At 45.2% G+C, this 16,943-nt stretch overlaps 1 protein-coding gene across 1 annotated transcript in view; it reads left to right on the top strand.

Moving 5' to 3' along the window:
- The window catches only part of WDR88 (WD repeat domain 88), a 43,527-nt gene that overhangs the window by 7,140 nt on the left and 19,444 nt on the right, over positions 1 to 16,943 (top strand). The window contains exons 2-6 of the mRNA XM_004439821.3: positions 5,962 to 6,072; positions 10,918 to 11,006; positions 12,275 to 12,338; positions 14,744 to 14,882; positions 16,482 to 16,611. Coding sequence (XP_004439878.1) covers positions 5,962 to 6,072; positions 10,918 to 11,006; positions 12,275 to 12,338; positions 14,744 to 14,882; positions 16,482 to 16,611 — 533 coding nt within the window. The remainder of the gene's footprint in view (positions 1 to 5,961; positions 6,073 to 10,917; positions 11,007 to 12,274; positions 12,339 to 14,743; positions 14,883 to 16,481; positions 16,612 to 16,943) is intronic.

The raw sequence follows: 16,943 nt of genomic DNA, 5'->3' as shown, positions 1-16,943 counted from the left end.
ATTGATATGATCATGTAATTTTTCTTCTTTAGCCTATTGATGTGGTGGATTACGTTAATTGATTTTCAAAAATTGAACCAGATTTGCGTACCTGGGATAGATCCCACTTGGTCGTGATTCTTTCTACACATTGTTGGATTTGATTTGCTGATATTTGCTGAGGATTTTTGTTCATGAGAGATACTGGTCTGTAATTTTCTTTTCTTGTAATTTCTTTGTCTGGTTTTGGTATTAGAGTGACGCTGGCCTCACAGAATGAGGCTGCTGCTTCTATCCTCTGAAAGAGATTGTAGAGAATTAGTATATTTTTTTTCTTCAATGTGTGGTATAATTCTACCAGTAAACCCATCCATGCCTGGTGCTTTCTGTTTTGGAAGGTTATTAATTACTGATTCAATTTAATAGATAAAGGCCTATTCAAACTCTCTATTTCTTCTCGTGTGAGTTTTGGCAAATTTTGTCTTTAAAGGCATTGGGCCATTTAATTTCAAATTTGAATTTAGTCCATTTCATATCAGGTTATCAAATTTGTGGGAACAGAGTTGTTCATAGTATTCCTTGATTATCTTTTTAATGTCTATAGGATCTGTAGTGATGTCTTTTCTTTCATTTCTGATATTACTAATTTGTGTCCTGTCTCTTTTTTTCTTAGTTAACCTGGCTAGAGGCTTATTGATTTTTTAAAAGAACCAGCTTTTGGGTTTATTTATTTTCTCTATTGATGTCCTGTTTTCAATTTCATTGATTTTTGCTCTAATTCTCATTATTTCTTTTCTTCTGCTTACTTTTGGATTTCTTCTTTTTTGAATTTCCTAAGGTGGAAGGTAAGATGGCTGATTTTAGATCTTTCTTCCTTTTTAATATATGCATTCAATGCCATAAATTTCCCTCTAAGCACTGCTGTCACTGCATCCCATGAATTTTGATAAGTTGTATTTTCATTTTTGTTTAGTTTAAAATATTTTAACGTTTCTCTTGAGATTTCTTTTTTGGCCCATGTGTTATTTAGGAGTAAGTTGTTTAGTCTCCATGTATTTTGGTATTTTCCAACCATCTTTCTGTTATTGATTTCTAGTTTAATTCCATTGTGTTCTGGGAGAAGACATTGCATGATTTCTGTTCTTTTAAATATGTTAAGGTGTGTTTTATGGCCTAGAATGTGGTCTATCTTGGTGAATGTTCCATGTGAGTTGAGAAGAATGTATTCTGCTGTCGTTGGATGAAGTAGTCTGTGGATGTCCATTAGACCCAGTTGAATGATGGTGTTGTTGAGTTCCACTATGTCCTTACTAATTTTCTGCCTGCTGGATCTGTCCATTTCTCACGTAGGGGTGCTGAAGTCTCCAATTAGGGTAGTGAACTCATCTAGGTCTCTTTGCAATTAGTTTTTGCCTCACATAGTTTGATGCTCTGGTGCTGGGCACATACGCATTAAGAATTATTATACCTTCTTAGAGAATTGACCCCTTTGTCATTATGTAATGCTCCTTTTTATCCCTGATGACATTTCTTGCTGTGAAGTTTGCTCTGTCTGAAATTAATATAGCTACTCTTGCTTTCTTTCTTTTCTTCTTTTTTTTTTTTGTGAGGAAGATTAGCCCTGAGCCAACATCCGTTGCCAATCCTCCTCTTTTTGCTGAGGAAGACTGGCCCTGGGCTAACATCCATTCCCATCTTCCTCTACTATATATGTGGGATGCCTGCCACAGCATGGCTTGATAAGCGGTGCGTAGGTCTGTGCCCAGGAGCTGAACCTGTGAACCCTGGGCTGCTGAAGCAGAGCACGAGAACTTAACCACTACACCACCGGGCTGGCCCCACTCCTGCTTTCTTTTGATTAGTGTTAACGTGGTATGTTTTCCTCCATCCATTTACTTTTAATCTATGCCTTTATATCTAAAGTGGTTTCTTGTAGATAACGTACTGTTGGGTCTTGTTTTTTGATCTTCTCTGTCTTTTAATTGGTGCATTTAGACCATTCAAAGTGATTATTGATATAGCTGAATTAATTTCTACCATATTTTACTTTTTTCTGTTTGTTGCTCTTGTTTTTTTGTTCCTATTTTTGTCTTCTCTTCTGCTTCTGCCTTTTTTTTTTTTTTTTGTGAGGAGGACCGGCCCTGAGCTAACATCCAATGCCAATCCTCCTCTTTTTTTGCTGAGGAAGACTGGTCCTGGGCTAACATCCGTGTGCATCTTCCTCTACTTTATATGGGACGCCACCACAGCATGGCTTAACAAGTGGTGCGTTGGTTCATGCCCGGGATCCGAACCGGCGAACCCTGGGCCGCCGCAACGGGGTGCGGGCACTTAACCACTTGCACCACGGGGCCAGCCCCTGCGTTTTGTGGTTTTAATTGAGCTTTCTACATTATTCTTTTTTCTCTTCTTTCTTAGCATATCAGATATACTTCTTTCTTTACTTTTTTTAGTTGTTGCCCAAAGTTTGCAATGTACATTTACAGTTAATCCAAGTCCACTTTCAAATAACGCTATACCACTTCATGGATAGTGTGAGGACCTTAAAATAACATAATATTTCTAATTCCTTCTTCCTGCCCCTTGTATCATTGCTGTCATTCATTTCATATGTCATTCATTTCAAATACATTGTTGCTATTATTATTTTGAACAAACTGTTATCTGTTAGATCAATTAAGGATAAGAACACTTAAAGTTTATTTTATCTTCACTTATTCCTTTTTCATCTTCCTTTCTTTATGTAGATCCGAGTTTCTGATCTATATCATTTTCCTTCTCTCTAAAGAACTTTTGATATTTCTTGCAAGGCAGATCCCCTGGTAACAAGATTCCTCAATTTTTGTTTGTCTGAGAAAGTCTTTATTTCTCCTTCACTTTTGAAGGGTACAAGTTTCTAGGTTGGCGGAGTTTTTTTCTCAGTACTTTAAATATTTCTCTTTAGTCTCTTCTTGCTAACATGGTTTCTGAGGAGAAACTGGATCTAATTCTTGTCTCTACTCCTCTATAGGTAATGTTTTTTTCCTCTGGCTTCTTTCAGGAATTTTCCTTCATCTTTGATTTTCTGTAGCTTTGAAATGATATGCCTAGGTGTAGATTTTTTTTCCCCATTTATCCTGTTTAGTGTTCTCTGAGCTTCTTGGATTTGTGGTTTGGTGTTTGAAATTAATTGGAGGAAAATTCTCAATCATTATTGTTTCAAATATTTCTTTTCTTCCTTTCTCTCTTCTCCTTTTGTTATTTTCATTAAGTGTATGTTATACTTTTTGTAGTTATCCCACAGTTCTTGGATATTCTGTTCTGTTTCTTTCAGTCTTTTTTTCTGTTCGCTTTTCATTTTTGGAGGTTCTATTGATAGATCCTCAAGCTCAGAGATTCGTTCCTCAGCCACATCTAGTCCAATAATAAGCCCATCAAAGATATTCTTCATTTTTGTTATAGCGTTTTTGATCTGTAGCATTTCTTTTTGGTTCTATCTTAGCATTTCCATCTCTCTGCTTTCATTGCTTATCTGTTCTTGCATACTGTTTATTTTAGAGTGCTTTACATATTAATCATAGTTGTTTTAAATTCCTGGTCTGATAATTCAAACATCCTTACCACATTTGAGTCTGGTTTTGATGTTATGTTTGTGCTTTCTCTTCAAACTGTGTTTTCTGATTTTTAATATTTTTTTTTGTAATTTTTTCTTGATAGCCAGACATGATGAACTGTTACGGTAAAAGGACTTGCTGTAAATAAGCATTTAGTAATGTAATGGTGTGGTGCAGGGGAGGAGAAGAGTTCTGTAGTCCTACGATTAGGTCTCAGTCTTAGAGAGCCCGAGCCTCTGGATCGTGGACTTCACACGTGCTTCTCAGTCTGCACTCCCTCCCCCCTCACCCTTAGGTGGGACAGGATGGCTAGAGTGGACTGGAGTTGGGTGTTTTCCTTCTCCCCGGTGGAAGGCTAGAGATGGCTAGGGTTGGGTATTTCCCTTCCCCCAGGTCAGTGAGGCTCTGATAAAGTCCCGGCAGGTTAGGCTCTGGTTAAATAGTTTCTCCTATCAGAAACTTGGGCAGAGCTTGTTAAAAAGAACAGAATACTGTGGCATATTTCAAAGCGATTCCTTTTCCCCTCTCCCTGCTGGAAGCACAAGGGGACTTTTCACTGATATTCACTCTGAGGATCGGACTGCTCCTGGAGGTAGCACTCCCAAAAGTGTGGGGGCCTGCATGACTGGGTCCCCCTGGAGTTCTTGACTCTCAGAGTTATCCACACTGAGCCTCCAGCCGTTCATCAATTACAGTTCAGGTTTCCCTCTCCTGGCCCTGGTTCCATGGAGGTGGCTGCTCCTGGATTTCTGCTGCAGTAATTTGGGATTCTCTATTTGCCTATTGGTCTCTCCAATTTTGAGGGCAGCAGTTTGCCCTGTCACCTCACTTGTCTTGTGGATCTAAGAAGAGTTGTTGGTTTTTCAGATTGTTCAGCTTTTTACTTGTTGTGAGGATGGAGTAGTGTCTTCCAAGCTTCTTACATGCTAGACTGGAAACGAGAAGTTCTTCATTCCTTTTTTATTGCCTAGTAATATTCCATTGTATGCATATGTCTCCTTTTATTTATTCATTCATCAGTGGATGGACATTTGGGTTGTTTCCATTTTTTGATAATTATGAATAATACTGCTATGAACACCCATGTTCAAGTTTTTGTGTGGACATATATTTTCATTTCTCCCAGGTATATATCTAGGAGTGAAGTTGCTGGATCATATATTAACATATATGTTTAACTTTTTGAAGAATTGCTGAACTATTTTCCAAAGTGGCTGTACCATTTTACATTCCCATCAGCCACATATGAGAGTTCTGAGTTCTCCACATCCTTGCCAACACTTGTTATTATCTGACTTTGTGATTATAGACATCCTAGTGGATATGAAGTGGTCTCTCAAGATGATTTTGATTTACATTTCCCTAATTACAAGGATGTTGAGCACATTTCCATGTGCTTATAGATCATTTGCATGTCTTCTTTGGAGGAATACCTATTCAGATCTTTTGCTTATTTTTAAATTGTGTTGCTTGTCTTTTTATTTATTTATTTATTAAAACAAGAGTTTTTAATTTTGATAATGTCCAGTTTATCGTTGTTGTTGTTGCTTGTGCTTTTGGTGTCATATCTAAGAAACCATTGCCTAGTTCAAGTTCACAAAGATGATCGCCTATGTTTGCTTTTAAGAATCTTGTCGCTTTAGCTCTCACATTTAGGTCTTTGATGCATTGTGAGTTCATGTTTGTATATGGTGTAAGGTAAGGGTCCAATTTCATTCTTTTCACGTGGATATCCACTTGTCCAGCATGATTTGTTGAAAAGACTACTTTCTGCCTTTGTAATTATCTTTGCACCCTATCAAAAGTCATTTAACCAAAATTATGAGGGCTTATTTCTGGATTCTCAATTCTATTTCATTGATTTATATGTCTATCTTTATGCCACGACTGCACTTGCTTGATTACTGTCACTTTGTATGTAGTAAGTTTTGAAATTGGGAACTGTGAGTCCTCCACCTTTGTACTTTTTCTTGATTTTTTTGGCTATTCTGCTTTCCCTGAGCTTCCGTATAAATTTTAGGATCAGCTTGTCAATTTTGAAAAAGAAATCAGTTGGGATTTTGATGGGATAGTGTTGAATCTGTAGATTATTTTGGAGGACATTTTCATCTTAACAATAGTAAGTCTGCTAATCCATGAACATGGGATGATTTTCTATTTATTTAGCTCTTTTAAAATTTCTTTCAACAATGTTTTGTAATTTTCATGGTATAAGTTTTACACTTTTTTGTTAAATTTATTCTTATTTTGATGCTTTTGTGAACGAAAATGTTTTCTTGATCTTTTTTCCAGATTGTTCATGGCAAGTGTATAGAAATACAATTGATTTCTTGATATTGATCTTGTATTCTGCAACCTGCTGCACTTGTTCAGTCTGTCTTTTTTTCAGATCCCGTTTAAAATTCTGAGGGAACACCAGCACACTGTGAGCTCCTGTCACTTCTGTGCGGATGACACGAAGCTCCTCAGTGGCTCCTATGACTGCACCGTGAAGCTGTGGGTAGGTGGCCCGTGTCAGGTGGAACCGAAACATCCCGTGAGCTTCTGTCACCTCTTGTGGAGAGTTCCCCAGTACTGAGTTCCCAGACACTCAAGGATCCCAAAGATTTGGAGAGACTTTTCTGAGCAAAGTGCCCGAAGGAGAAGCAAAGTGAGGGCTCACCTAGTGTCAGGCACTGGAGAGAGAAGAGGCTGGTGTAGCTGTGGTCAGCCTGTTGACTTGGAAACAGCGGGAACAGGGGATGGAGACCACTGGTCCGGGAGTGCCCCACCTTTTGTTGGAGGGTTCCAGCTGTGCCTAGGGCCTAACTGGGGCCTCTGAGCTATGTCATCTCTCTGGGTCTCCTTCTCATTTGGAGAATTCACTTCCATCCACAGAGATGGTATGGCCAGGCGTGGGTGGTCACAGAGGACAGAAAAGTGGCCAGGCCTGGGACCTGTCCATGAGGGGTGGTCAGGAGAGGCAGGCCCAATCACGGGTCAGTGCCCCAAGGTGCAGGGAGCAGGGGCACAAGGGCCAGGAGTGTGATGGTCAGATGAGGCTGCAGAAAGGTGGCCACCAAGAACTCTTCCAAAGCCTTCTGGGCATAGCCAGCAGACCCTGGCAGGCCTGCTCAGCGGCATTGCTGGTCAGTCAGGAGGGAGTGAGGAGGGAGCAGGGCTAGAGGATGGCGATGGCCATCAGGGGCGAGGCCACAGATGACCATGTGGCTGGAGCTGAGCCCGGGGGGAGGACAGTCAGTTCTGTGTTTTGCCATCTCCTCTGGCTTCAGGGGCAGGAGGGGGACAGGGTGGAGTGAAGCAAAGCTTTTCCTGGGTTCCAGTTCAGGTAACCGGGTGGAGGACAGCTCCTTACCCTCCAGATGGCCTTGGAGGAGCATCTTCTGTATCATCAGTGGGTACCAAGGCCAGGCAGATTAGGCAGAACGGTTTGGGGACTGTCCAAGTGGTTCAGGCCCCACATTTGGGACCCACCAGCTGTGTGACCCTCGGTGGTTACATGACGTCCTGGGCGCCCCTGAACCTCCCCATGCCTCACAGGACCAGCTGTGTGCTGGGGCTACCCCAGGGCCTGCCTGGCCCGTACCAGCTCCCAACAGACATCCACTCCCCACCTCTGCTGTGGCCCTTATAAAATCCACACCCCCCTCCATAGCCCCCTGATCTCCTTGCTGGGAACACTGCAGGTTCCTCTGGGAGCCTTGAACCATCTCCTGACCCTCGGGGGTGACTGAGAAGCCCCAATGTGAGGTGGTCCTGCTGGTTGTCATCACCCGGGGGAAGAGGGATGGGAACTTTCTGAGTATGCATTTTGTTTTGCCATCTTCAGATCTTCCCTCGTTCTTCTCCCCTTTTGAGTCAGTGGAAGGACTGCAGGGGCTTCTGTCCTTGTGACCAAAAGGCTCTTGTCTCTATAAGGGGAAATCTCCCAGTGTTCTCTTGTTGTCCCAAGATTAGGGACCATCCATCAAGATGTCCTTGGTTCCCCACGATGGCCTCACGGCCCTTGCTCCCTGCCTCTTCCATCCAGGACGCAGTCACCTGGGCCTGTCTAGGCGTCCTCGATACCTGCCTCGCTCACAGCCCTACCCCCTTCTACCTGTTTCTCCAGGCTGCTCCCTCCCTCTGCCCTCCTCCACACCTTCACCCCTAGTTGCAGAATTGCCGGTTCTCTGGGCTCCCTGCCTTGGCTGGCCCCGTTGACTGTCCCTCCAGGGAGCCCTCTTCCCTCCCCCGGGTTCTCTTCCCACCTCTTCATCCCTTCTGCTGGCTCCTCCTCGGCTCTCCCTGCCCCAGACACAGCTCTCGTGGCACCAGCTCTCCCTCAGTAGATGACTAAACCGTCACCCACAGTCACCTTCTCCTGTCACTGTATCCTGGCCAAAATCCCCTTGCCTCTCCCTTCTCTTCCCCACTCTCATCACAGTCCTTCCCCAATCCTTCCTTTCATTCCCACCCCAAACCCGAACATCTGATTTCATCTTTTACAAGCTCCCTTTCCCTTAACTGCAGATCATTGTGAATAATTTGGAAAGTCCATACACATATGAAGAAGCTGGGGGAAAATAATTCTTAATCCTGTGCCCAATCTCCCTCCAGTGTTGGCACATGTCTTTCCAGTCACTTCAAAAATAACTTTGGTAATTTTTCTTATATGACAGAGGTCATATGGTTTTATTACAAATAAATGCAAAGAAGTTGTGCTTATTTGTAATGAAACACAAAGAAGAAAAAATTTTCTTCTTTATAAAAATACGAAGAAGAAAAAAAATCATCGTTCTACAACCCCAGAGTTAACTGCTCTGAAAATGTTGGGGTGTATCTTTTTTTCTTGTTCACACGCGTATACACACATGTACGAAATTGAGACCATACAGAAATACTGCTTATATAACCATAATAAACTTGGGTTACAAATATTGTCACATCGTCTTTATTTTTCCAACTGTTTATTAGAGCCCCTTGTTTCCCATTCATTCAAAGTCTGACCAGTTTCCCCACTTAAATTATCTGAGTCCGCAGAGGAGGTTCCTGCTTCCAAACACCAAGGGAAAGAGAGCTGTCTTTTATCTATCTATTAATATTTTCCACACCCCTGGCCAATGGCCCATTCATTTCAAGAAACATTCAATACAAAACAGGGACATTTCCACTGTCTTTGGAATTCAATAACTAAACCTGGCTTCTATTGCCATTTGTCTCCTGCCAAAGGATTCACATCAGCGCACATTTTCCAAGTTATCGTCCAGGTCGCTGTTCCTTCTCTTGAGCATATGGTGTCACTGTTGAACGCTGAACCTGTGCAGCCCCGTGGACACTGGTCGGTTCTAACGCTGCTCTCAGCTGGCCCGGGGCCCTGCACAGACTGCAGTGGGCCTCAGTCGCAGGCACCAGGATGATCATTTTCTTGGTACCCAGTCACATGTTTGTTCTAGAGCAACACACCAGCCAGGGAGGCTGGATCGCAGGCCGTCAGAACCAGCCCTTTCTTCCCAAGCCATTGGGGTCATGAGCCAGGCCCCCAGTCTGGAAGGGTCCTGCCAGGGTGAGCTCCTCTAATGGATTCCTGCTGCCACTTCCTGCCACTTGGGCTTTGATTAGGGTCTGCTGGGTTCACCCAAACACAGCCCCACTGTCTCAAGTCTATGGAACAGGGGTTGGGGGTTGGGGTCTGTGCAGCAAAGAATTCATGTGGCAGGCCTGAGACTGCTGTCCTTGGAAGGGCCTGCTGGCTAGCCTGGCCTTGGCTGGCCTCTGGGAACTTGATAGTGAAAGAGTGTCCTGCAATTGTTTGAAACTTCCCCCAAGGGATGCGGGGGCCCCTGTGCCTGGACTGTTTGTGCAAACCATGTGGATTGTGCCGAACACCCACTTTCCTTCCAGGAGTCTGGCATCTCGGTGCATGCGTGAGAGCGCCTATGTGACCTGCCCCAGTAAGAACCCTGGGCCAGGCTCAGGCGCACCTCCCTGGTGGACAGCACCTCACGTGTGTTGTTAGGACTGGTTGCTCGAGGAATTCAGTGTGTCCCCTGTGACCCACTAGGAGAGGCTCTTGGCAGCCAGTGCCTCGTTTCCTCTGGACTTCGCGCCATCACCTTTCCCTCTGCTGATTTTGCTTTGTGTCCTTTGGCTGTAATAAATCAGAGCCCTGAGTACATCCATATGTGGGGTCCTGTGAGTCCTGGAGAATCACCAAACCTTGGGGTGGTCTTGGGACCCCTGACACAGGGTCCTTTGGCTTCCAGCAGGGCTTGGGGTCTTAATGCAAAGTGGTCTCTGCATATTGGGGACTATTGTCACCAGCCTGCCCTGGTCAGGCCAAAAGCTGCCCCAACCGTGTGCCATGACTCCACATCACAAGACCTTTCTAGGAACTCATTGCTTTATCAATAATATTTGCTTCAAGGGGACTTTCCACACCTGCTTATCCTGAAAAGCTGTTGGCACATTTCTTACTGAAAATATCTCATCTCTGCTACAACCTGCACCCTTCACATTGGTGCCCTGCTTTATTCTCATCACATTGTCTGCTTATCACCCTGCTTTGTTCCCACGATATCCTCTGGCTGTCACCCTGCTTTGTTCCCACGATATCCTCTGGCTGTCACCCTGCTTTGTTCCCACGATATCCTCTGGCTGTCACCATGCTTTGTTCCCACGATATCCTCTGACTGTCACTCTGCTTTGTTCCCACGATATCCTCTGGCTGTCACCATGCTTTGTTCCCACGATATTCTCTGGCTGTCACCATGCTTTGTTCCCACGATATCCTCTGGCTGTCACCATGCTTTGTTCCCGTGATACTCTCTGGTTGTTCCCCTGCAGTGTGATGACTGTTGCTGGCACCCCACTGCTGGCTGTGCTGGAGTTTGGTTTCCCCGCCCCTTCAGGCCGGCATGTAGCCTGTGGTCAGCGTGTTTGCTGTCCCCTATCACATGTGAGAAACCTATTCATGAATGTCTTTGACCACAGTTCTGACTAATTCCTTAGGAGAGACCCCCTAGGAGTAGAATTGCTGGGTGAAAGGGTGTGAACTTGCTAAAAGTTCTTGAAAGAAACTCCTGGATTCTGCAAAACCTCTTTGGCCAGTAGAGAATGAGAAAATTACGTATTTGCAGCTCTGCCCCCAGAGTGGCCGTTTCCATGTGATGCCTGTGGAATTGGGGGTAGTTTTTGGGGAGACTGTGGACGGTGGGGTGTCCTGCTCTGGGGAGAGGTGGGAAGTCCGTTTGCCCCTTTGAGCCGGGTGAGAGGTAGGACCACGGGTTCTCACCCTTCGCTGTTCAACTCAGATCACAACTTCTGCCAACGCCTCAGTGACCTCTCTCTCTCCCGTTGATTTGAGGACGCTGTGGACGGATCCGTTGTGCGAGATTTCAAGCCCAGGCCCGGAGCTCCCGTGCTAGAGTGCAGCATCACGGCCGACAGCAGAAGGTGACCTGTCCCTCACTTTTCACTGCTCAGGACAGAGCAGGATGCAGGCCAGCCGCAGCACGTCAGGGACAGTTTCTTGTTTTTTAGGGGAATTCACGACCACACTCCCATGTGTTGGTCTCACGGTTTCCATTTTCTGCTGTGAGAGTCAAGTAGATGTGACAACTCTTTGTAAATTTAAAGTGCCAAAAAGACAAAATTTTTGTGGCTAAGACACAGCCAGTCTGAATTTTCTTCAGGGAGTATCTTTTCCACAGTCCCACATGTGGACTGTGGTAGCTGCTAGGGGCCTTCGCAATTTAGTCCAGGCCCTCATTTCACAGGGGAAACTGAGGCCCAGGGAGCAGAGGCATGCCTGAGCTGTCACCTGGGAAGACTCGAGGCTGGGAGACAGTGATACACTGACGCGAGCCTCTGGGATGCATTTGCTGAAGTCCCCTCATGTGGGTGAGACATGGGCCTTCTAAAGACAAGGGATTGACTTTTACCCTGAGCAGCAGCTACAAAACAAGTATAATAGTAAGAACTAGTATGGGAATTTAAGTTTCATGGGAATTTATCTCATATAGAGGACAAAGATTACCACAGGATGTAATATAAGAAAGGTACATTTATATTATTTTACCAAATGTACAAGAAAACATTTCAGAACGAAATGAGCTGTCAAAATTTTTTCCTGTAAACAGATAGACATGTGAGCAGAGAAGGAAATGATTGGTCCTTGTGAGTCATAGATATGCCCTTAGAAGAGGACAGTCTATTACAGAACAGAAGAAATGATACCTTTAACACCCTGGATATAAAAGAACGTATTTGGGGGCTGGCCCTGTGGCATAGTGGTTAAGTCTGGCACACTCCACTTCGGCATCCCGGGTTCACAGGTCTGGATCCCGGGCATGGACCTACACCACTCGTCAAGCCATGCTGTGGTGGTGTCCCACATACAAAACAGAGGAAGATGGGCACAGATGTTAGCTCAGGGAGAATCTTCTGCAGCAAAAAAAATGAACAAACATATTTGGATGGCTGCGGGGTGAAGGCAGAGAAAGTGCCAGAGTAAGATTCTCTCTGTTTTCAGTGAGAACTCACTACTCTCCAGGGGGGGCTCGTGGAGCGTCTTTAGAAATATTCGGATATGATTTGCAATCTTGGTCCTAAATTATAGGAATTTTCTATGAAGAATTTTCTATGATTTTTTTCATAGAAACCATAGGATAGGCATAATTGTCTGGGTCATGAAGACCCTATGTTTGTCATTTTATTTCCAGAATTATTGCAGCATCCTATGACAAAACAGTGAGGGCTTGGGACCTTGAAACAGGCGAGCTGCTGGTAAGTCTGCCCTGTCCCAGTGGAGACATCACAACATAGGGTCTTGACGGGGCCGTAGGTAGCCTTGGGCTGGGTGTGGGGTAGAGAGAGAACCCAGTCTCACAGGAGAAGAGAATATTCTCGGGGACCCCAGATGATGCAGGGTGGGCATCGGGGGAGGAAAGCTTCCTGGAGCAGGCAGGAGGGGGGCTTCTGCTTGAAGGATGGGAAGGATGGACACACGGAGAAGTGGAGGTGGGGGGTAGGAGGCATGGCGTTCCAGGCCGAGGAGAGCGCACGGGAAAAGAGACCCTCCCCCGTGGGGTGTTTGGACTCGGATGAGGCAGGGAGTAGAGCTGAGGCCATGGGACAAAGGCCACATGGCGGAAGCATGAGGGTTCTGGGTGAGGCCCTTCCCAATCTGTTCTCCACCCACTCAACCAGATCTCCCCGAGATCCCTCGTCTCTCCCGCCCTGGGGCCCAGGCAGCCCCTACCCTGCTCAGGGGCCTTCTCAGGGCCTCCCGTCCCGTCCCTGGCGCCCTCTGTCCAGCAGCTCCTCCTCATCTCTCCTCCCCCTTCCTCCTCTTTTCTCTCCTTAACGATCTTTCTTCTTAGTGCAAAGATCAATTTATATTTGGCGTAAAAAATTTTTATAAAGGCAAGATAAGCCAAGTTTAAAAAAAATCGGCAACAAAAACCTTAACCCCCCGAAGTTATAGTTAACATCTCGGTGTCTAAAAGAGATGTGTTTACTTACATACGAACACAGGCAAGTATGTTCTATAAACAACATAGTGTCATTATATATGTCCTTTCTGGGCCCTGACTTTTTTCCCCACTTAAGAAATGGTGAATAAGTATCCGTCAGCATCATCCTTTTTAATGGGCACATGGATTCCACGGCGTGGATAGGTCATGTGTATTTCACCATCCCTGTTATAAGATGACAAGGCTGCTTTCATTTTTCTCTATCATAAACAACGCTATGATGAGGAAAGTTTGCATATCATTTTTTATGCTCCAATATTTTTTAGGATATATAGCTGGATTTTATCGCTAATTTGGTATAGAAATATGGAGCTTTCTAAATCACCCTCCAGAAATCTGTGCCAACTCAGACCCTAGGCACTGGCAGAGAGCTCACCAACCCCTACCCTTACATGCCAGATAGCATGATTTAAAAAAAGTGTCAGCCAGTTTGGTAGGTGAAAAATGAGACCAGCATCGATTACTCCTGTCTTTGAATATTTTTCCAAATGTTTATTTCTCCTCTTGTAAATTTCCTGCTCTTGTCTCTAGCCAGTTTTTCTATTTGAAGTGCTTTTCTTTTTCTTCTTTAAACTCTTTTTTAGTACTTTTATTTATTTTCGTTGCACAAGCCATCCATGCCACTTGCCAACTGTAGGTTGAATTAATTATCCACTGCTGCTTGACAAATTACTCCAAAACTTAGCACTTTCAAACAACAAGCACTTATTATCTCACAGTCGCTGACAGTCAGAAATGTAGGAGTGGCTTAGCTGAGCGCCTCTGGCTCAGTTCTCTTGTGAGGTCACAGTTAAGATGTTGTCTGGGGCTGCAGTCATCTGAAGGATCAACCGGGGCTGAGAATCCTCTTCCAAGATGGCGCACTCACATGGCCATTGGCAGCAGGCCTCAGTTTCTCCCCATGCAGATCTTTCCACAGGGCTGCTTGAGCATCCTCGGGACATGGCAGTTCACTCCCCCAGAGCAGGTGATCCAGGAGAGGGCAAGGAGGAAGCCATGGTTTCTGTCACACACTGTTGCTTCTGCCATATTCTATTCATTGGAAGTGAGTCACCAAGTCCAGCCCACACTCAAGGGGCAGGGAATTAGGCTCCACCTTTCAGAGAGAGGATTGTCAAAGAATCGATGGGCATATTTTAAAACTGTCACAAAGGCAATACCATAATTTACAACATACAGAGAGATCCTCCTTTCCTTGAATATTGAGCAGCTCGTTGTCCCCTTCTTGTGGTGTGGTGCTGGCCTCCCCCAGGGAACCGTGAGCTGCCCAAGGGGCTGGGGCTTTAGTGTCTTGTCCATGGTGCCAGGCACAGGGCAGACACTCAATAAACGCTTGTTTACCAAAGTGAACAGGAATCAAGTTGGCCATTACTAGAACCTTGCTGCCAGTTCTGCTGGGTGCTCTCCCTATCCTTGTTCATCTGTTCTGGACACAGATTCATTAGTTACATTTGTTAATTAAATTTATTAATTAAAACTAAACAAAAATTCAGCTCCTTATTTGTCCTAGCCTATTACAAGTGCTCCACGGCCACATGTGGCCAGCGGCTAGCATATTGGACAGTGCGTAGATAGAACATTTCCATCGTCGCAGAAAGTTCTACTGGACAGCTGGGCTGGAGAGAAAGCAACCTTTTGATTGTTGCCCTATTTCAGTGGAAGATCAGCCATGAAACCTTGGTGGTCTCCTGTAAGTTTTCCCCTGATGGTAAATATGTGGTCTCAGGCTTGGATGTGGATTGCGGAATCTGTATAACAGATGTGGAAAATGCCACCACCGTGTCACACATCAAAGGTGAGCACGTGGACTCCCTGCTCTGTTCTGTCTGCTATGGTAACAGCCGCTTGTCGCTTGACTGACAGTGAGTTTCGACTGCTTTATTTGGTGACACTGTAATGGTGTGAACCACATCGTTAAAGATGGGACACTAACTGATAGAAGCCCCAGCAGTTAAAACCAAGACTGATCCTCATCAGTTAGGGCTCTGCTGCTCAGTCTCGTGCTCGTAATAAATGAAGCAATGTTCTGCTCCAGCCTCACGTGGACATTTAAAACCTAATATTTTATTGAGTGGAGGCTCAGCCTTCTCAACGTTTTTACCTGTATTTTTAAAATATGAAAATAATAATCATAGGGCCGGCCCCATGGCATAGTGCTTAAGTTCGGTGTGCTCTGCGTCAGCGGCCTGGATTTGCGGGTTTGGATCCCGGGCACAGACCTACACCACTTGTCAGCCATGCTGTGGTGGCGACCCAAATATAAAGTGGAGGAAGATTGGCACAGATGTTAGCTCAGGGCAAATCTTCCTCAGCAAAATAAATAAATAAATAATAATAATGATGATTATTAATAATTTACATAAAGTATTTATTCTAGTGTTTTACACATACTGATGATTAGCAATATTATCATTATTAATTGTTACGTAGAAAGAAACAAATTCAGGTGATTAAAAAGAATATAATGGCACTTACTGAAAAAAAACCATTGTACATCAACTTCCTGGTTATGATCCTGTACAATCGTTATACAAGATGTTACCATTGGGGGATACCAGGTGATGGGCATAGGGTATCTCTCCGTATTATTCCTCATGACTGCATGTGGGTTGACAGTTATCTCAAAATAAAAAGTAAAAAAAATACATAATCATTGTAAAAAAATTTGGTAAGTGTGTAATGTAAAAAGTGTAAGGCTGCTGTCCCTGTCCAGTCTCCTCTCCAGAGGAGCTTATTATTAGCAATACATTGCTAGGTGGCCTTCCTGAACTGTGTGTGTAAGTGTGTGTGTGTGTGTGTGTGTGTTTGCACACACCCAATGCTTCCTCCCATATGGGCTTTATGTTTCTTTTTATCCACATAGAACCATGATGTGTGCACTGCCCCACAGCTTGCATTTTCCCCTTGATGCATCACCTCCTACTCAACCTCTCCTCACACTCCAAAATCCAGCTGCACACCACACTCCCCCACACTCTGTCCCATCTCCAGGCCTTTGCACATGCTGTTCCTTCTGCCTGGAGCACTCTTCCTTTCCTGCTGCCTTTGCTAACTTTTTAGGGCCCTTCCTCGACCTCTCAGGGCTGGGCCAGGCTTCTGCTGGCCAGGAGCCAGGACGTACTGTGTGCTCCTCTCATGGCCCGGCGTGCTGCAGGTTGTTGCCTGCTCACGGGTGTCTCCGCATCAGACCGGGAGCTCTGTGGGGGCAGGGAGCAGTTAGGCGGTGCTCCTGCTCAAAGCCTGGCACGTAGTAGGTACTTGGGAAATATTTGTGTGAGTAGTCCCTTGTTAACATTGTCACTATCTGGGGCAGTGGCGTGAGTCTCTAGGCCACGTGAAGCATGTGGCCCAGAATGTGGAACTTGTGTAATGGGTCACTTTCCCTCTGCCTCAGACCATCACGAAAGGTCAGTCACTGCATGCTGCTTCGACCCTGACAGCCAGAAGGTGGCTTCCGTCTCGATGGACAAGAGCATTAAGATCTGGGATGTTACATCCCAGGCCACGCTGCTCACCATCACCAAGTGAGGAGGGGCCCTGGAGGCCGGGTGGCATCCAGCAGCAGGGAGGGGGGGGTGGGGGTCCTCATTCACGCCTCCTGGATTTGACCTGACACCTTCAGCTGCTAAGCCGGCGTCCACATGGGGCGTGTCCAGCTTGGTCAGGGGTGCTACGAGGAGGCTGGAGATGGAGAAACTGAAGGAGGCAGGCAGGCCGGGGACCCCAGCTGTGGCGTGTGGCTGGGACGGGCCTAGGTGTACTTGTTTCAAGGTGAGCCAACGCTGGAAAACATTGTGCAGAGCCCCCCACCCCAAATGTGAATTTCCAGTGTCTCATCTAAAATGAGAAGATCTGC

Source organism: Ceratotherium simum, chromosome 33 (assembly GCF_057802395.1).
Source record: "Ceratotherium simum simum isolate JZ-2026a chromosome 33, ASM5780239v1, whole genome shotgun sequence".
NCBI classification, from domain to species: domain Eukaryota; kingdom Metazoa; phylum Chordata; class Mammalia; order Perissodactyla; family Rhinocerotidae; genus Ceratotherium; species Ceratotherium simum.
Note: the sequence above shows the minus strand (reverse complement) of the source record. Positions and strands in the feature narration are given on the sequence as shown.